General features: G+C 36.7%; 1 protein-coding gene across 1 annotated transcript in view; it reads right to left on the reverse strand.

Moving 5' to 3' along the window:
- Positions 1 to 22,678, reverse strand: part of ARHGAP15 (Rho GTPase activating protein 15) — a 638,539-nt gene that overhangs the window by 523,305 nt on the left and 92,556 nt on the right. The window contains exon 5 of the mRNA XM_030801219.1: positions 12,811 to 12,898. Within this exon, the coding sequence (XP_030657079.1) occupies positions 12,811 to 12,898 (88 nt within the window). The remainder of the gene's footprint in view (positions 1 to 12,810; positions 12,899 to 22,678) is intronic.

Genomic DNA, 22,678 nt, shown 5'->3' on the forward strand with positions numbered 1-22,678 from the left:
AAGAAAGACTATACATATACTCTATAAATTAAAAAATGCACTGTGGGGTAAAAGCTCATTTTATCTTCGAGAAATGCAAGCTCCAAAACAGATGCATTTCATTGACCAAAATGATAAACCACAGAGAGACGAGCTTCATAATTAAAATAGTTTTCTGAGAGAGCCTAAGGTGAGTTTTATTGAGGGACAGTAAGCTCTGATCCATTTATAAAGAATCCTGTCAATTTCATGGATTTTTGTGGTTATTAAAAATTATGTAAGATACAGAATTTATTATAGTTAATGGCCAAAGCTAGAAAAAAAGTATAACCAGAGGACATGGCTTCATTTATAGCAATATCGATCACTTGATTTTTTTCCTTCCGAAGTTTACATTAATAAAACACTGAACTTTAATTTCCTTTTTTTCTTCTCTGTATTTCCATCTCTACCCATTATCCTCCAGATTTTGAACTGTAACTTGTTTTTTCTAATCATTAAATGTATGACGAGGCCATATGATGGTGCAATCTACAGCTATACTAACATACTGCATCAATGATAACCATGCTGGTGTGACAAGAATACTACTATTATGAGAATTAAATGATTAAACAGAGATTTTAAAATGCCTTCATTAGTCTAAGGCTGATAGATCTTTTGTTTGCCCCTCCATTTTTTCATGATCTTCTTAAGCAGGGGTCTGAATAAGGGCTCAATACTCACTCTACAAAGATAAAATCATTCCATATTCATTTTGCACGGAATACTCAATAATTCATGAATAGCTTTCTGATTGAAACTATTTTCATCTTTTTGCTAAATCACATCATTTTCCCTCCATAAATAAGTTCGTTTTGTTGTTAAAGTCATACTGCAGTGAATGAGCATTAGATATACTGCATTATTTAATTAATGTGTGTGTTCATTACTCATATGGAAAGTAAACAATATTTTTTAAAAGTAAACAAATTATTATTTATTTTATTTTTTATTTTTTTTTTAGAGACAGTCTCATTCTATTGCCTAGGCTGTAGTGCAGTGACTTAATCATAGCTCACTGCAGCCTCAAACACCTGGGTTCAAGTGATCCTCCTGCTTCGGCCTCCCAAGTAGCTGGACTTACAGGTGCATGACCACCATGTATGGCTTTTTGTTTTGTTTTGTTTTTTTGAGACAGACTCTCACTCTATCACCCAGGCTGGAGGGCTGTGATGGGATCTCGGCTCACTGCAACCACCACCTCCTGGGTTCAAGCAATTTTTGTGCCTCAGCCTCCTAAGTAGCTCAGGTTACAGGTGTGCACCACCACACCCAACTAATTCTTGTATTTTTAGTAGAGATGGGGTTTCTCCATGTTGGACAGGCTAGTCTCAAACTCCTGACCTCAGGTGATCCGCCTGCCTTGGGCTCCCAAAGTCCTGGGACTATAGGCGTAGGCCACCGCACCCAACTAATCTTTCAAAATAACTTTTGTAGAGACAGGGTCTCGATATGTGGGCCAGGCTGAAAACAAATTATTTTAATGAGGCCTTTTATGTTGCCCATTTTTGCTTTCAAGATTATGGCTGAATGAGTGGTTTGGAAAAGTTAATAGTTCATTAAATGCCTTGGAAAAGTTTTCTGTTATTAAAAGTAAAATTTTTATAACGTCAAACTCATAGAAGCAGAGAGTAGAATAGTACTTACCAGGGCCTGGGGGTTTGGGGGGAAGGGTATGGGGAGATGTTGCTCAAAGTGTACAAAATTCTATTAGACAAGAATAATAAATTCTAGAGATCCATTGTACAGCATGGTAAGTATAATTAATAACATCCTATATACTTAAAAATCACTGATTATATTTTAAATGTTTTCATTACACACAAAAAATTAGGTAATGGAAATGTTAATAGCTTGATTTAATCATTCCACAATGTATACATGCATCAAAACATCACATTGTACCTTTTAAAAATACGATTTTTTTCTTCCACTTTTAGGTTCAGGGTACATGTACAGGATGTGCAGGTTTGTTACATAGTTAAACGTATGCCATGGTGGTTTGCTGCACAGATCATCCCATCACCAAGGTATTAAGCCCAGCATCCATTAGCTATTCCTCCTGATGCTCTCCCTCTCCCCACAACCCACCTCCAGCAGGCCCCAGTATTTGTTGTTCCCCACACTCTATCCATGTGTTCTCATCATTCAGCTCCCACTTATAAGTGTGTTTTTCTGTTCCTGTGTTAGTTTGCTAAGGATAATGATTTGCACTCCATCCATGTCCCTGCAAAGGTCATGATCTCATTCCTTTTTATAGCTGCACAGTATTCCATGGTCTATATGTACCACATTTTCTTTATCCAGTCTATCATTGATAGGCATTTAGGTTGATTCCATGTCTTTGCTATTGTAAACAGTGCTGCAATGAACATACACGTGCACGTATCTTTGTAATAGAATGATTGATATTCCATTGGGTATATACTCAGTAATGGGATTGCTGGATCAAATAATATTTCTGTCTCTAGGTCTTTGAGGAATCACCACAGTGTCTTCCACAATGATCAAACTAATTTACACTCCCATCAACAGTGCAAAAGTGTTCCTTTTTCTCTGCAACCTCGCCAGCACCTGTTGTTTTTTGGCTTTTTAGTAATCGCCATTCTGACTGGTGTGAGATGGTATCTCATTGTGGTTTTGATTTACTTTTATCTAATGATGAGTGATGTTGAGCTTTTTTTCATATTTTTTTGGCCGCATGTATGTCTTCTTTTGAGAAGTGTCTGTTCATGTCCTTTGCCTACTTTTTAATGGGGTTGTTTGTTTTTTCTTGTACATTTGTTTAAGTTCCTTATAGACTCTGGATATTAGAACTTTGTCAGATGAATAGATTGCAAAAATTGTCTCCCATTCTGAAAGTTGTCTGTTCGCTCTGATGATAGTTACTTTTGCTGGGCAGAAGCTCTTTAATTAGACCCCATTTGTCACTATTTGCTTTTATTGCAATTGCTTTTGGCATTTTCATCATAAAATCTTTGTGCCTATGTCCTGAATGGTATTGCCTAGATTTCATTCTAGGGTTTTTATAGTTTATTTAATAAATGGTGCTGGGGGAACTGGCTAACCATATGCAAAAAATTGAAACTGGACCCCTTCCTTACACCATATACAAAAATCAACTCAAGATGGATTAAAGACTTAAATGTAAAACCCAAAAATATAATTTTTAAAAAGTAAAAATTGCCAGTTGTTGGCTCTGATTAAAAATACATATTAGTACAATGTAAAATAAAAAACTTAAGAGTAACAAAAAAGTCCCTTACACAACCAACATATAGGCTTTCTATTGAATATACTGGCTTTAGAACCACACAATTTTAGGGGGAAAATACTCCCTAAAATGTTTACAATGTTTTTGAATTTATTTCAAAAGTGACACTAAATTTTCTGAGCAGTATGTGATGAATATAATAGAAACGGTGGCTCTCATCCATCTAATTGATGAGAATGAATTCCACAGCATCTGATTGTTAGTAGAAAGACTTTACACGATGCATTTGTTTAAGTAGGGTGTGACACTAAACAGATATTCTGGAGTCAGATGAAAGCACCAGTAGGTTTGCAACCGGTGCTCACTGACATGGTGACACACCTAGTTCTTGGGACAGCATGTTTTTAGCTCTCCTTAGATGGATAGCTCTGCTTGTTCTCTTTGCACTAGAACTTCTTTAGAAATGACCATACTGTTGGAGGTCAGAGACATATGAGAATATCAAAATATTTTGTCAGTGAAAAGATGTCCTGTGATTTACTAAATGCATTGAGCCAAAATGATGACAAACAGCCTTTTTACAATTTTCTCTGTCGTAAGAGCTCAGGCCTTATTGCTCACATCTATTTGCATAAATTTTTAGAACATGTCTCTCAGATAATTTACCAAGTCCTGCATGTGTTTTTAAGTTTTATATATATATATATATATATATATATACATACACACAAAATTAAGAGACACTTAATTTTATAGACAGCTGATATATATATCAATTCCCCAAACACGTCTCTGAAAACTCTGAGTCTTTCTTAATTTGAGAATATTTCATATTGGTTACAAAAACTCCACATTACCTATAGAACGAAATGATCTCTTCTCCCAATCCTGTTCAAGGTCTTTCATAAACCAGTTCCACACTGACTTTCTAACCAAATTACACTGCTTGCTGTTCCACAATGCTGTTCCTCAACTTAGTTTGAAGCTATTCCTCACTCCCAGGCAACTTACAGAAGAAACACAAAATAGTCTGGACTAGGAAATATTCACTCTAGGCCTCAGGGAACCCCCATTAAAGCATTTCAAGAACAGTGACTAGTACACACTGCATGGAAGAAGGCAAGAGATCAATATACGTCTGTAAAATAAAAAAAAGAATTTTCCATATTTCACTATTAATTACTCTCTTATTAGTACATAAAATACCTTTTGCCCCCTTTTACATCAAAATCCTATTCATCCTTCAGAAATGTGCTCAAATGTCACTTCCTCCATGAATATATTTTAAATCCTATCCAAATGGAAGCAATCACACTCTTCTCTTAGTTATCATAAAATGACCCCATGTCTCTGTTCATGCCATTTTAGGACAACTACCAACATCCATTTTTTCACTATACTCAATCTAAGGCCATACTTTCTATTTGTTTCAGTCTGGTTCATTTTTTATCTTTCAGAACACCTATCATAGTGACTTAAACACCTATCATAGTGACTTAAACATAAGAGATGCTCAATAATATTTGATATAATAATATCAAACAGTAATATTTGAACAAAAGGAGAGATACCTAAGCTGAACATTACTTACGACAATAATTTCTCTGGAAAAAGACTACCTATAGCTAAATCTATGGTTCCACAGCATGTTGTCTAATTTTTTTTAACACTTTAGTCATGGTTTTATTATAATAAACCTATATAAAATAATGTCTCTTTTACCATTTTTTTTTTTTTTTTTTTTGAGACGGAGTCTCACTCTGTTGCCCAGGCTGGAGTGCAGTGGCGCAATCTCGGCTCACTGTAAGCTCCGCCTCCCGGGTTCATGCCATTCTCCTGCCTCAGCCTCTCTGAGTAGCTGGGACTACAGGCGCCCCCCACCACGCCTGGCTAATTTTTTGTATTTTTAGTAGAGACGGGGTTTCACCGTGGTCTCGATCTCCTGACCTCGTGATCCGCCCGCCTCGGCCTCCCAAAGTGCTGGGATTACAAGCGTGAGCCACCGCGCCTGGCCTCTCTTTTACCATATTGTGAATACTTTAAGAGCAGGGATCATATACTATTCATTTGAATATTTCTGTTGCCCCTAAGGTAAAAACAAAACAAAACAAAAAGAAAAAAATTATGTGACACCTGGTAGGAGTTGTTAACTGTTGATAGAATAAATGAATGGATGTTCTAAATTGCAGAGCTTCTTCTCTATGATGCAACCCATCAAATGGGTTTTGTTTAACCAAAAATGGAGATTTGCCAAATCCCATGCACATGGTCAGGTGCCTCCTGAACACATCAAGCAGAAGCTCTAAAATCACAAAGTACAGCAGGTACTTAGGACTCAAGCTGCAAACGACGAAGTGCTAGAGTCAATTGAAATACTTCACTGATACTAAAATAGGAAAGTGTATCTGAAAAATCCAAGGAGTGTGAGTCAAGGCCTGAGAAGATGAATCAAACAGACAACTCCTGATTCTCTAGTACTTCTTTAGCACCAGATGAAACAAACACTAGTGTAGGTGCTTTTGAGGAAAAAGTTTTCACTTCTGCAGTAAATGAGATGAAGATCCTTGAAGAATGAGCATCCTCTCTTGCTTTGGCCCTGCAATAGGCCCGGCTCTTTTAAGACACAAACCACTGACTAGTACTGCTGTTCAGTATATGTTTGTTAAAACAATAGCCATGACAGATTATTCCAGAATGAAGACACCTGGAGAATGCTAACACAACTTATTAAAAATTTGTCACTCACAGCAAATCTCAGGCCATGATACTCTTCTCAGTCATTTTCTTTTATCCTATCTTCAAACCAAAATAAAAATTCATTTCTCCTTGTTGTGCACAGACTCTGCCCATTCTCAGTTTTATGCCATTGTTCATGTTTTTTATCCCCCTGCACTCCCTCCCTACAAATCTCCACATATTCAAATTATAACTGTCCTACAAGGCCCAATTCAAATCTTTCACAGATGTGAGCTCGCCTTCTTCAAAATCTCAGGAAAAAAAAAAAAACAAACTCTACTATGTTTCTTATTTCATCTCACCCTATTTTTTGGCAGAGATTTTATAAGGCAAAGACTATATCTTGATTCTATCTCTATGCCTTATATGTAGCCCTAACGAGCAAGCTGTTCATTGTAGAATTTCAATACATATTCTTATGAAGTCTTTTCCCACCAAGATTTATATAAATAGCACAAACTTGATTAACCAAATGCATACTTAAATTAAAGAGAGGTAGATTGTAATGAGAAGCTATGTTTTTGGATCAACTCTCCCACTGAAAACAATAAAAATGCTCAATAAAATATTTCTTTTTAAAATTACCCCTCAAAAGAATTGAAAGTCTGAAAGACAGTGGGACTGCCACCGTAAATATTTTTTAGGGGTGGGAATATAAATTCAGTGAGGGAAGCTGAATATCAAAGTAACATAACAGCATTTTCCTGAGGTCATTTGTTGATGCTACACATTTGAGCTTTGGTCAATCAAACCCAGAATAATCGAGGAAGGTCCTGGCCAAAGTGTTATAAAGAATAAGGGAGAACCAATATTAAACTTGTGGCCTTTCTCCAAACCGAAGGAAATATAAAGAAGACTGTTTTGGTAGATGAGCAATGTAAAATAAGAAAATAAGAAAAAGTGAGGCACAATCTTGTCCCTGAGAAGTGGCAGGATAGCTATGGCCCTCCTATTATGTAGACATAATTGGAGAGTTTTGTACTGTTAATTTAGATTGAGATAGTCAGTCTCTGGGAATGTCCCAAATCTCTTGAGAAAAATCTAAAATACTCTGGAGTAGGACACATTTATCTTAGGCCTCAGGGTGCCTCCCGTGATAATATTTCAATAACAATGATTAGCACACAGTCAAAGATAACCAGACACACAAGAAAACAAAGCAATGTAAGTAAGAACCAGCAGAAACATACTGACACAAATTTAGATGTTAGAATCACAAAATACAGATTATAAAACAACTATACCTGCTAGTTATAACAAAATAAAATAGAGTCTTAAAAAATACCTGCAGGAAAAAATTAACTCTAAAAATATACATAGTACATTTTTAAAAGAAACAAACTTCTAGAAATAAAAATTACAATAATTGAAATTAAAAGCTTATTGTTCATTATGAAAGGAGAATGAAGAACTGGAAGATACCTAAAGAGAAATTATTTGCAATGCAGCTCAGAAAGACAAAAGTATAAGAAAAATAAGAGTGTAACGCATTTAGAGAATACAGTGAGAAATTTAACATGGGTTTAACTGAAGGTTTAGAAAGAAATGAGAGAGGGAATGTAAAAGGGGCTACATTTGAAAAGACAGCCATTGGGCCTGGAGTGGTGGCTGACACCTGTAATCCCAGCACTTTGGGAAGCTGAGGCAGGTGGATCACTTGAGGTCAGGAATTCAAGACCAGCCTGGCCAACATAGTGAAACCCTATCTCTACTAAATATACCAAAATTAGCTGGGCATGGTGGTGTGTGTCTGTAATCCCAGCTACTCTGGAGGCTGAGGCTGAGAATTCTTGAACATGGGAGGCAGAGGTTGTAGTGAGCCAAGATCATACCACTGCAATCTAGCCCAGGTGACAGAGTGAGACTTCATCTCAAAAAAAAAAGATAGCTATTGGAAATTTTCTGAAATATATTAATGAGAGCAATCAATAATTTTAAGCAGCATAACAATCCAGGCAGGAAAAATAAAAAGAAGCTGACATCTGTATGCATCATGGTGAAACTGTAGAAAAACAAAAGTAATGAGAAAAATATTATAAGCAATCAGAAAAGATCAGTTATATTAACAGGTGATTTGATTGTAAGAATGGATGACAGAAGACAGTGTAATAATATTTTTGACATGCTGACTGAAAATGACTACCAACTAAAAATTCTATATTCAAAGAGAACATATGTTTCTAGGATGAGGGAGAAATAGAGATTTTTTTCAAATAAGCAGACTATGAGATAGATTGTCCCTGCCAGACCCTTAGCACAGGAATTTCTCAGAATATATTTCAAGCAGAAGAAAAAGTGATCCTAGAAAGCAAGTCCAAGGTTCATGGAGAAATAAATAGCAAAGAACGTGGCAAATATTAGGCAAATGTAAACAAACATTGACTCCATAAAAGAGAATAATAATGTCTGATGGTATTAAAAAAATTAAAACACCAGATGGTAATAACATATACATTGAGAAAGGGATAAATTGATTAAAAATATTCTAAGGTAATATCTTCGTAGAAGGTAAAGGGTCTCACACTAGCTTTATTCGTTGATAAGTACTAATGCTGTAATCCCAGGCTAACTATACTAACAGAGCAGAAACAAAGTGTATCCTCCCAAACTAGTAGAGAAAAGAAAAAAATGGAATGATAAAATATTAAAGGACAGAAAAAGTAAGAAATGCTTAGTGAAAGAAGCAAGAAACAAAAGAAACATACACTAGGATTCCATTTATATGAATTAAGAAACACCTAAATTATATTTTTAAGGTATATAGCTATAGGTTCAAAAATAATGAAAGGCAATGAAATAATGACTATAACGCAGGTTCGTGGCTAACTCCAGAGAAGGGAAGAGGCTATGATGACAAAGGGACAACTGATAAGGGTTGGGGCTTCTGCAGGGCTGACAGGGTCTATAACTCGTCCTAGGTAGTGCTTATGTAGGTGATTGATTGATACCTATTAAAAATACACATAGATGTTTTATACATTTTACTTAAAATGGTTTCTGCATTATTTTATAATATTTTAAAGATTTTAAGTAAGTTATAAATAAAAATACATTAAAAATATGAGAGTACGAACACCATCCTTTCCTTCATAATTCAGGACATCTGGATCTAGGGACACAAGTGGTTTTCCTCCTCACTGGAGGACCAGCCAGTCCCAATCCACCTGCCCTGATGAGCAAAAGAGAGAGTATGTTAGGCAAATAAGGGGGACAGTTTTCTTTTTAGTAAAGAGTGTCTTTTATTCTGATAGTTTTATCCTTTCTATGTTTTAGATTGGGTATTTTATAATGTCCTTTCTGTTATAAAATGCTGATGATAATAGGTGGTCAGTTACGATTTAATGTCCTTTTCATAAAACAAGAACAGAATAGGTCATTCTTCCTTCTCCTTTACTAACTCACTGAGGAACCTAAGAATCTCTATGAAAATAAGCAAAGTGATTCTGTGCTTATTTGCACAGTAAGGCTGCTTTTGATAAAAATGTGACTTGGATATTGTTATGGATTGAATGTTTGTGTTACTCTAAAATTCCTATATTGAAACCTTAAACCCCAGTGTGATGCCATTAGGAGGTAGGGCCTTTGGGAGGTAATTAGATCATAAAGGTGGAGCCCTCATGAATGGGATTAGTGGCCTTATGTGAAAAGACATGAACGTCTGCTCTCTCACTTTCTGCCCTCTGCCATGTGAGGATACAGTGAGAAGACAGGACAGATGCAAATGAGGAAGCAGGACCTCAGCAGACATCAGATCCACCTGTGCCTCGATCGTGGACTTCCCAGCCTCCAAAACTGGGACAAATGAATGTGTGTGGTTTAAGCCACCCAGCCTTTGGTACTTTGATGTAGCAGTCCTGAGTAAGACAGATATGAACTGGAAGAACTTCAGTGAGAAAGGAAAGTAGCTAAACACAGAATGTGGGGTCAGGCACAATACGTTGTAACATGCTGTATTAAATGTGAAAACAGTAAGGGTAAGAGCCAAAGGAAGAAGATGGGGGCACCGGGAAACTTCGTATGGACATTCAGGAGGTTAACATCTAGAGCCCTAAATGGATGGATGGCTTTATTTTCAGTATTAGTCATTGCTCTGAGACAGCATTTTATGCTACTTCTGGATACATTCTTTTGGAGGTCATGCATGATGGAGTTTCTTGAATTAGTATATTCTCTCTTCTATAAATGTCTGAATCAGGTCAAGTAGAAAACTAATGTAATAATATAATTATACTCTATATTGTGTACTATAGAATATGCTATATTTCTGTATTTAATAGCATATGATATAATAAAGCACAATAATTTTTTTGGTCATTATGTATTTGTTTTTACTAATTAATTTCATTCCTTGCTAATTCTGTTGGCAGGTATCACTATGCCCATTTCACAGGTAAGGATTCTGAAGCTCAAAGAAGTGAGTAATGTTATCAGCTAATAAGTGGTATTAAAAATAAAAAGGAATTACATCCCCTAGAGTAGAACTTCAAAACTGCTCTGGCTGGTTTTGTTGCCTTGTCTCACTGCTGCATTAACACTTAAAGATCATTTGTATAAAGACTAAAATACCATTTATTCTTTTAAATCACATTCTGCACTCACTCAGGCAGCTTGTCTTGACCCCTAGGGGGGAAGGGCAGACTTTTTTCCACAAGCACAATGAGCAACACCAGAACAAGTCTTAAGGGGGTGCAAGAGAAATTCAGAAACTTGAGCATAAACCTCTTTCAAAATAAAACCACAGCATCTTTAATCAAGGCCTGGCAATCGTTGTATCGTTTCTCTAAGACTGGAACTGGTAAATGTGGGCTATCCCACTAGGCCTTTAATACTGGGTTAGAAATGGATCCAAGAAGTTGACTAGCAAGTCAATTCATGCAGCACAAACATGAATCTGTAATTCTCTTACCCATTACCACAAAACACAGTTAGTTCCTGCCCTGAATTGACTTTGAAGACAATGAGTGCCTGGTAGAAACCATAAGAGCGTTAAAAATGGGGCCAGAAGTAATACATAAGGACTGCCAGGAAAATGTTAACAAATTTCTTCTACAAGTCAAGTCTATTGTCAATTTACAACAGTTCTGAAGGTTGAACGAGAGGCATGCAATTAGTGAGCTAACTTGCAAGGTTTGCCTGCAATCAAAAAGGGAGTTTTCTTTCACCTGTATAAAATTTAACAGCTGATAATTATACCTCATGGTACAAACAGATTAAAATAATAAAATAAAAATAAACCAAATGCCTTAAAATATGGAATTTTATCTCTCCCATTATCCCACACATTCGCATAAACTCTCCTCCCAGTGGAATTCTTCTCACTCAGCAGGGGAAGATCATCTTTTCAGCAGCCAAACTCAGCAAGGCCAGCGACTTTCCTCCCCTCCTGACTTCCCCCTTAGAGCTCATTCAAAGGGAAGACAAAGGACCTGCAAGTGGATGGTGGTTGTTTTGTGCCTGGCCCTTAGGGGTACTTAATTTTCCTTAAAAAGACCTTACTGTAGCCAAAAATAAAACCCTAAAACAAATTTCTGAGGCAGTTTAAATTAAAAATACAAAGGACTGAGATATATTTTTAATTTATTCATAATTAGTTTACAGATCGGACAGCACTGAGACTCCAAACTCAGCAAGCCACTTGGGGATAAAGGCTACTGTGGTTATCAGAAGCAAGCCAAATGCTACCTTTTGTTCTTACTAAAATCTTCTTTTAAGAAAAATCTCCTAGCAAATGATTTTCTATTTTCTATTTAAAGAGGATTACACAGCAAACACAACTAGTGGCTGGAGAGCAAAGAACTTCCCATCGTTTTATTACCTGCCAAATATAAATTAGTTCATTGTGGGTAAGTCCTGCCAGGCGACCCCTTTCCTTGTCATCCATCAGGCCGATGGGCTGTGGCAGGTTAGTTCCTGCCCGGAGTCCTTCCTAATCAGGAGGCTGTCAGATATGTTGCCTGCCCACTGTCTCCTACATCTTGTGGCAGTTCTTGTGCTTGGGCAGCAAGGTTTTGAGCTTGAATTGCCCCAGTAACTGGCTCCGAATTGCTCTTACTTACTATCACTGTCAAATCTTTGCAGGCATATGTGAGGCCCTCCTCCAGGTACAAGGAAGAAACCCTACAAATTTCACTTTGTAATAACTACAGGATACAGAAATTGTATTAGCTCCATCAGATGGAGTGATAGAAATATTCAAAAAGGTTAGCTGGATATAGTGAACGTCACAGTTAAACTAAGATAAAAAATCACTTGGCTAATTTAGAGTGTTTCCTCATTGGTAATACCCTATATTAAGGTGCCATTTATAAACAGTTTATTATTATTTATTAATGTCTGAAGCACTTTATAGCACGCTAGATAACAACTTAAATTCATGTATTAAAGATGCACATACATGGTTTAATACGATTTACGTCTTATAATATTCTTTAAAACAGCTTCCCATAGTATCATCCGTTAAGCATTTATTACTAATGCATTTTATAACATACTTTATAATACATTATTTGAGCAAGTAGCTGCATTTAGTGATCATTACATAAATAAGAATAAGGCATTTATAAACGGCACCTTAATTTAAAGTGTTACCTTCGCATTACTACATAGCTGCTCACCATATATCTCATTTTGTGATTATTCTCCAAATGCACCACTTAATAAAACAGACACTAAGTTCTATTTTCCCTTCATCTGATTAAAAGTTTATTGAGTCATTTTCTCCATCTGTTTTCAGATGTTGGTAGCTTGGAGGTTTTAGTGTGATTCCTGATAAAACCAAACTTTTAATTCTACAATATTTCTGAAAAGATATTTAACAATAGAAACAGAGAATTACTTACCATATTGGACAGAGCCTGTTGCTTGGATTCTTTGTAAAATTCAATCTTTCGACTAGAAAGAACAATCCAGGAAGTAGACCAGTTTTTCCTTAGGAAAAAAAATAAAAAGGAAAGAAAGCATTATCAGTTGAAGAAATCACTTATAGATACAGTGTGAGCAACATTTGGAATGAGTAGAGACCATCTTTATTTTTAACAGTCTTCCTAAAAGTCTCCTCTTTATTAAAATCTATAGGTGGTATGGAATTTGGGTAATAATAAAGACATTCTGGAATTATTCGAAAGCATAGAATTTATAGTAAGAGTTTCTTAATTTATAGATCCTCCTAAAATCTTTTTCAACTACCAAAAATCCATTTTTTGTGTATCCATGTGCATCCTTCCCATAAAAAGTTTATGTTTTTACAGCAAACCAAAAATAGCAAAGTAAAAATAGGAATCAGAACCTATTCCTTCCTTCATTGTTTCTTCTCTTCATTGGTTTAGTGTATTTCAGTCTTAAAAACTAACCAGCCTCATGTGTCATTGCTTAATTCAAAATATTTTCATAATGTTGAATCTTACTAGAAATCAAAGAAATGCAAATAAAAATAGTGACATGCTTTTTCCCTCTTTGTACATCAAATTGTCAAGGAATAAAAGAACTAACATCTGATAACATCTAGGGATAATCACGGTGTAGGAAATAGATTCTCTCATACACTATTGGTGGGAATGCAGACTGTTGCTTCCTTTCTGGAGTGCAATTTGAAAATGTGCTTTTTAAAAATCCCTAAAAATGTGTATATCTTTTGGCTAAACATGTCCATTCCCTATGAATTTAAATTTATTCTAGAGAAATAGTCTCACAAGTTGCCGAGTCTGTGTGCATAGAAATTAATTGCATCATTACTTGTTAATTCCATACATAACATATAAACAAAGATTGGTTAAATACATTGCATATAATAGGTCCACATAATGGAATAATGAACCCTATGCTGTAGAAGAATACTGATGTGGGAAGGTTTTAATGCAGACCATAATACATGTGGTTTATAACCGTGCTGTGCTATTTACCTAGGACTTTGTTCACCTATACACTCCTTCTGATTATTAATTCCATTAATTAGAAGTCAAAACATTGCTTTGTCATATGTGCCTTCCACGACTTCCTCTCATAACACTTATGATAAATTTAAAAATATTTTTCATAAATTTCACCTCTATCCTCCATTAAGAAATGAGCCTCGAGATGGTAGAAATCAGTTCATCTTTACAAAGGTATCCACAATGCTTAGCATGGTGCCTTGGACAGAATAGACACAAAATACATATGTATTGAGTCGATGACTGAACTTTGGCCTGGAAAAAATGTCTTGATATGACAGTAGTTAAATCAAGTGGTAAAATCACGGCTTTTGAGTCTCCTTTGTATTTCTTGGTGTTTACCAAGTTTTCTGCATTGAACACATATTGCTTCTGTAGTTAGAATATACATATGTTCATGTCATGAAGGCACTCTCTTGTAGATAGCAAAGATATTAGGGAGATTAATATACATAAGTTTCTACCCATTAGAACATATTGCTGCAGTTTGCTTCAGCTTAACATTCACTTCAAAATAGTTGAATTCATTTTACAAAAGTGATTTTTTTTAAAGTTTATGGAAAGACTTTATTCAGGTCAATAGAAAACCACACCAAAATATTTTTTAAATGACTTGAAGATCTTTGCGTAATTTATTTCCACTTGTCTTTTAGAAACTAAGAGCTTGATTGAAAGGACAGCTTTGATTCAGTAAGGTTAATATTTACAAAAAGAATTAGGTTGCTCTTATATGCCTGGAGCTTTCTTAATGATACACCATTGTGTTAAAAAAGAACAGAATAAGCAGACACACAAGAAGCACAATGTGTATTTTTCAACTTCCAAATACAAACACAGTGTTCTTGGACCCACTTGTCTTTAAATGAAGAGTCTCAATTTTTCAATTAAATGATGAAAAGATTAAAAAACAAAACCCAGAAAGAAAACCACACAGAGGTTTCCTTCTGCCCTAGTGCCCATGTCTCCTTTTAGGTACCAGCAGCAGCAGAGTGAATTGAAGCAGCAATAGCCTTCTCTTCATTCAGGTCATAATAATAGATGACCCCAAACAGGAAAAAAGAGAAACATTATTAGAAGTCTAGTCTGGGCATCTTTTAACACCACCCTTATTTTGACCATATGTGGTCAGGGAGTACAGGACACCCTCACGCATGAAGAATCCATATTTAACCTACCTATTATATTTCCCACTATATATTTCATATTCTCACAAGGAGATACTATACCTTATTTGCATCCTATCTAGAGTGAGTCCTGGATAAATGGCTCTGATTTGAATCTGTTTCAGATGTTGATCATTTATAGAACTTGCTGGCAAAACTCTCCCCATCCTTAAACTTGGAAATGGAACTGGTTAGAGCTGAAGTTGCATGAAACGCAATTATCTCATTGTTATTTATAAGGACTTTGAACTGCTGTGAACTGTGTCCCTGTTAGGTGAATTGGATGAAAAAACTGAAGAGGGTAAGAACTGCAGGTCTCGAAACCTTAGCAACATGACTTGCTCTGACACCTTATGTACAGTGCTACTTTGTTTGGAATTTATAAACTATAAACACTGTCTTTATCTTCTCTGAATAAAAGTGAAAGCTTTTCCATGGGATCAGTGTTATTGCTGGAAAAGAATTTCATTTCAAAACGAAGAATAATAATGCTGCTGACAACCTTTTAGATGTCCTTTTTCATCTCAAATTTTTTCCCATGATTTCTTTTAAAATAATAATTCGCATAAATTATTTAGAATACCTAGCACAAATCTGATCATCTAGTTTGTGCTTAGCTTCATACACAAAAACGATGAAAGTACTAACATCTCTGTTTACTAATATGAAAAATGAGGCTCAAAAGGTAACTTAAGGCCTTACACTTAGATTTAAAGTTAAACCCAGTTTCTCTAGCTCCAAAACCTATAATCTGTTCATTACTTTATGCTGTCTGGTTTTTTTTATTTTTATTTTTTTATTTTTTATTTTTGAGATGGAGTCTCACTCTGTCACCCAGGCTGGAGTGCAGTGGCGCAATCTCCGCTCACTGAAATCTCCGCCTCCTGGGTTCACGCCATTCTCCTGCCTCAGCCTCCAGAGTAGCTGGGACTACAGGCACCCGCCAACACGCCCGGCTAATTTTTTGTACTTTCAGTAGAGATGGAGTTTCACCGTGTTAGCCAGGATGGTCTCTATCTCCTGACCTTGTGATCCGCCTGCCTCGGCCTCCCAAAGTGCTGAGATTACAGGAGTGAGCCATCGCGCCCGGCCGCTATCTGTTTTTTTTAATCCAAATTTTTTTATTTACTTTTTAGGGCCTCAATACACATTTTTTTTAATAACTGAAAGACATGAGTTTACACCTATCTGCCAGTGAAAAACATAATTGGGTACAGAATTTGCAGAGCCCAGTGCGGAATAAAAATGCACCATTCCGTGTCCAAAAATTATGAAGAATTTTAAGACAGTAACAATCTAGCATTAAATCAAGGGCAGAGTACTTCCGAGCATGGGGCTCTGGACGCACACCGGTGAAGCCAGCCCTAACTACATTATGACTTTAAACAATGGACAAAGAATAATTTCTTTTTTATATACTGTCTCTTTTTTTTAATTATACTTTAAGTTCAGGGGTACATGTGTAGAATGTGCAGTTTTGTTACATAGGTATACACACGTGCCATGGTGGTTTGCTGTACTCATCAATTTATCATCTACATTAGGTATTTCTCCTAATGCTATTCCGCCCCCAGACCCACACCCCACAACAGTCCCCAGTGTGTGATGTTCCCCTCCCTGTGTCCATGTGTTGTCATTGTTCAACTCCCACTTACGAGTGAGAACATGCAGTGTTTGGTTTTCTGTCCTTGGGTTAGTTTGCTGAGAATGATGGTTTCCAGCTTCATCCATGCCCCTGCAAAGGACATGAACTCATCCTTTTTTTATGGCTACATGGCATTCCATGGTGTATATGTGCCACATTTTCTTTATCCAGTCTATCACTGATGGACATTTGGGTTGGTTCCAAGTCTTTGCTACAGTGAATAGTGCCATAATAAACATACGTGTACATGTGTCTTTATAGCAGAATGATTTATAATTCTTTGGGTATACACCTAGGATTAAGCAGTTGTACCTTAGTTAAGGATATTTTCAAAGTCAGATTTCAATGTAGTTTTGGTCGAAATCTTCAAATTATAGAAGCTAGTGTGCATAGTGTGAGACAAGATATCAGCTATCCAGGCTCTGTTATTAACTACTTTACCTGATCCTTATTAGAAAGACTGAGCAAAGGCCCACCACTCCCAGGCTCTCTTCCCCTAGAAGTTGCACTGATTCAAAGGAATAAGATAATGTACCATTTGACTCCTCATTAGAAGCCAGAAACAGGTGTGTGTTCCTAACCGGGTGGCACCTCTGTCTCTTTCCTGCCAGGGAATATTCTGGTCTGTGATTAGTAGACTCATCTGCACTCAGTAAAGAACATAAACCCAGAAAGGGAGTCAGAAGCCCGTAGTCTAGGAGTAGCTGAGGGTTTACCTAATGAGAACAACTTTTCACTATGGCTTAGGTCTGAACCTTCCTCTCTGATCAAAGTACTCTAGAAACTTGGCCATTATCTTTGTAATATCTGTCCGGTCTATTTCCCGTTCTGACATGTCTGACCCATTGTGTTGCCCACAGTTCTTAGCATATCGGGGGATAGCTTTTTTACCCAATTACTTTAACATGGTGACTGTCTTGTAAGGCATGGTCAGCTCTGGAGTGTGCAAAGGATCACTTGGCAAGGTTTTACCTTGACTTAAGGATTTGATATTTTCTATACGCAACCAAATCACTATATATGACTCTTATTCAATGTATTAGGTGACATTTCAGGAAGCGGGCAACTCATACAAGCTTAAAAGCCTTAGCCAGGATAGGTGTGTCCAGCAGTTTCTGATGAAACTTTGCAAATAGACTATTTTCTAGGATAAACACAGTTTTCGCACTAGGAAGTCCCTCTATGCCCCAAGCTCCCACAAAGAAGTAGAAACCACCTCTATCCTCTTAGAGCATTTCCAGTACTGGGCATACGGTTTGACATTTAGTAGGTGATTATTAAAGATTTTTTGAGTAAAAGAGTATATGGCCTTTCAAATTTCAGGAGGGTCACACATCTAGATTTTTTCTGCTCTGTGTTTGCTGTTCTTCATTAACGAGGACTAAAAAATTTCTTTTCCTTTCTCTGTTCCTTAGTTTCCTAGTACTTTAATATGGTATTCTTAGCATTATTTTTTCTTAACTATCGAACACTTCTGATATAGGATATTTTTTCCTAATTTATGCTTCTAGTGTCCAATACCTGAGCTTTCTCCAGAGGGCTTCCCACCCTGAGCTTGCACTGGCTTCTGCTCTGTTCCAGGTACGCCACCTGGCATTTTATATGCACTATGTAATTTAATTACTAAGGTGGCCACATGTCTCCATTAAACATTTACCACATGCCAAACACAATTCTAAGGGCTGAATAGAGATGGAAAAAATAAGACATTCCTCAAAAATTTTACCTCTAACTACAAGAAGATGGACAATAAACATGGAAACCAAGTCTTCTGAATGAGTCTAGGATACCCCCATATTACAGAAGAGAAAACTGAAGCCCAGTAAGGTTGCATCCTAACCAAGGGAAAACAAGCCATAAAGATGGGATTCAGGCCTCTGCTCACTCCAGTGTCTCCATGGTCTCTCAGCAGGTGGCATGCAGCTCTCTCTGTAGTCACTCTGAGCATGCCAGTTGAGAGCCTCATGAGAGGAGCTAAGAGGGGGAGATAAGGAACGGTTGTCAGAGAAGCACTAGAATCTCTTTCTCTTTGGAGCGAAGCCACGTCTTAGCCTGACCTGGCCTGTCCCGCAATGCTGAACTGCAAGCCCTTTATCCCTGTATTCTACCCCTACCATGACGGTCAGCAGGCAAATTCACCCATTGACCAATCAGTGCCTCCACACTTCATCATAACTTTGAGAGCATAGTTTTCTATTTTTTCCACAGAGGGACAAAAATTAAGGTATTGGATAGACTAAAGGGGTAACTAAGACACACAGCTCAGGAAATATCTAACTTTAGTAAGACAGTCCAAAGTGCCAAGAGTAAGGGAGACAGCCATCAGTTTCCACAGGAATTTACAGGTAACAATCAGGTAAGGGTTTGATCCTAGTGATTCCACGCAGGAGACAAATCCTGAGGCAAGAAATGCAGGTGTTGGGCCAGGTGCGGTGGCTCACACCTATAATCCCAGCACTTTGGGAGGCTGAGGCAGGTTGTTCACTTGAGGTCAGGAGTTTGAGACCAACCTAGTCAACATGGCGAAACCCAGTACACTAAAAATACAAAATGAGATGGGCACGGTGGTGGGTGCCTGTAATCCCAGCTACTTGGGAGGCTGAGGCAGGAGAATCAATTGAACCCGAGAGGCAGAGGCTGCAGTGAGCCAAGATCGTGCCACTGCACTCCAGCCTGGGTGACAGGGCGAGACTCAGTCTCAAAACAAAACAAAACAAAAAAAGAAATGCAGGTATTTATTTTGTCGTTTGACATACAAAACAAATTACATCTAAGGGGAAAAGGGGTGCTAACTACAATTGGGAAATAGGGAGAACTAAATTTCTATGAGGGCATTTATGTACCATTTATGCAATTGGTGGGACATTTTATCCAAGTGAAACAATTCATAAAACTTTCCTAAAGCAAATCCTGAATTGTGAAGTTGGAAAAATGCAAAAAAACTAGCAGACAAATAGAAGTACAGAAACAAAACCAAAGCCCGAACAACAACAACAACAACAACAAAACACCCCAAAAACAAAAACAAAAACTCAGCAAAGCCATCAGCTTGGCATTCTACAAAATGGACACCGGATGGCAGCACATAATAACAGCAACTTTGATTGTAACAGCTTATCTGGAAAATGCTTGATGAAAAATGGCTCTTAAAATATTCATTACCGTTATAAGAATCTGTTAGCTGAAACTCCGGGTTTAACACATTCATTTGCTCTAAACACCAAAAGCTTTATTTCCTACGCTTACCTTTCTTTTGCCTTCTTTAGGTAATGACAGAGTGGCAAACCAAAAAGTCAGAAGAAAATATATGTGAGGTTCCTTGACAAATTTCAGCTTCTCGTGTTTGGGCCATCTGCTTTTGTTACCTAACTTGGTCATGCTGGATTTGACTTGATTCCACACCAGTGATGGGAGTGAAAGTAATTTATTCTAGTGTCCCTGACTGATTTACCGCAAAATCACTCAGACACTGTTAAACGTACAGACTCATTCTCAAACTGGTTGGTCTAGGAACTTACTTCTTCTGTCTCATATTCTAAGCATCTTGTAATTTATGACTGTTAAAAGGTGGATCAAAAAGACACTGAGGTGTAAAAATACCCATCTCTGTCAGTATTGCAAGAAAATGAAGAAAGACAGATTCAGCCTGGAAGAATTTATTGCGATACTGAGCAGAAAGTACTAAAGAAAAAATACGATGACGTTAGGAGCACACCTTAGTCTCACATTCCAAAGAAAGTCCGTTCTGAATAACAATTATTAAAACAAACAAACAAAAACCCAACCGAAGGCCTAGTAGCTGTGGGCCCTAGGATGAAAGCAGGCACTAGGTAGATGTAACCACTGCACAATCTTTTTTCTGCATTTCTTTTCATAGCCATCTTTTGGCCATATTTTCACCCCCAAGTATATCTTTCTATGTCCATCTAAGGAGAGAAGAATGTGACTCTATATTGTGGTAAGATGCGTAGAGCCACACAGGAGCTGATGACGGAAAGACCTAGATGCCGAGGGAGAAGCAAGTTTGTGGTATTGAAACTTCATAAACATACTGTCAGGTGTCTTTTGTAAATGTAAGCATTGAAAATAACTTTTTGCTAAGGTGTCATAGAGTTTCAGAGAAGCCAGGGTTACTTACAGGTTTGGGGATGGAATTCCCCAAATGGAGAAATTCCTATGCTTCATCAGAAAAGCTGAGGCATAGTTTCAGTGTTCACAATGAAAAATTAAAGTGAATGCTGAATGTATTTTGTTTTCAAGCCCGTCAGTGTATCACTGGGGAAATGTGTATAACCTCATTTCAAAATAAGGCTAAAGGTATGGCCTCTTATGAATGTCAAATATAGCCAATAATTTATCTTTCCTTTTACCATCTCCTGCTTATATTCAGAGATAAGTTAAATTTTCTTTGAAAGAAAGAGAAAATACATTAAAGAGACAAATGAAGACACATAAAAAAGAAGAGAAAGAAGGAAAATAAGAAGACAATACAAGGTATGATGATCTATTATGGATTTATAAGTAGAAAACTTGATAGAAATTAATGAAATAATACTTATTAAGTCACAATTGAAGTTCCTGGTACTGTTGGTGGCATGAAATAAGAGGACCCTCAAATAGCTTAAAGCAAGACAGATAAAGCAAACGTGCTTCAAGCAGAGGTCAGGGCTAAATTCTGTGATACTAACTGTACATAAAATAAGATTTGGGAGAAATAAGAGGTTAATACTGTTGACTGAGTTTCTCCATTTATACAATAGGAAGCAATAATAGAGTCTATATCGTAGTATCATTTAAGTGTTAGTGATAAAGAATTAAGCCAAGTGCTTGACAGAGTAAGCATCTATTAATATTACTTATTAATTCATTAAAATTTATAAACGATATAAAGGTCCTTGATAAATGAAATGAAGGCTACCAAATTTTATATAAGAAGCATAAATTATAGTATGTTATATTATTTATTAGTTACTAAACTATCAATGGGATAAAAACTACATAATTTTTCAAGGTTATGACTAAACTGACCATTTTTGTTGCTAGTGATAAAAGCATATACACTCCTTGAGTAAGCAATATGGTGATGCATACTAAGATTCATTTAAAATGGTCGTGTGATTTGATCAAGTAATGCAGGCTTAGCATTTGTCTTTAGAAAATATAAAAGAAGGCCGGGTGCTATGGCTCATGCCTGTAATCTCAACACGTTGTGAGGCCAAGGTGGGTGGATTTCTTGAGCCCAGGGGTTCCAGACCATTCTGAGCGACATGGCGAGACTCAGGTCTCTAGTAAAAATCCAAAAAAAATAGCTGGGCCTGGTGGTGTGTACCTGTGGTCCCAGCTACTCATTTAACCCCGAATAAGGTGGGTGGATGGATGGGGGTGGAGGAGGCTGGCATCACTGCACTCCAGCCTGGATGACAGAGTGAGATACTGTCTCAAAAAACAGACAAAAATATAAAAGAAAAATGATGAGCAATAGGAGAATTATTGCAATGATAACTTTTAATATAAATAATTTAATATAAATATAAAACCAGACTCAACTTAAAAATCAAGTAAAAAAAGAGGTAGGGATGATTTGGCATATTATAGCCTATCAACATAATGGGATTATCATGTTCTTAAACATGGTGATTACATATACAATGTTCAATTTGTAAAGTATTTACAATAAAAACAAAACAAGCCCCATAAACTTGGAGGGGATATATACAACATTTAAAATTGACAAAGCATTATTATCTCAAATATATTATGAGTTTCCTCAAATTATTGAATAAAAAAGCAGGAAACTCAATAGAAAATAGTCAAAGTTAATGAATAGACTCAGAATGCAGAATCTGAATGTCTCTATACAGATAAAGTGATCCTCAACTTCAATACTTATCAGTGAAACACAAATAAAAGCAACATTAAGGTAATGTTCTATGGATAATTAGATTGGATGATGCTACATGCTGATAAAACT

Source organism: Nomascus leucogenys, chromosome 20 (genome assembly GCF_006542625.1).
Source record: "Nomascus leucogenys isolate Asia chromosome 20, Asia_NLE_v1, whole genome shotgun sequence".
Lineage (NCBI taxonomy): Eukaryota > Metazoa > Chordata > Mammalia > Primates > Hylobatidae > Nomascus > Nomascus leucogenys.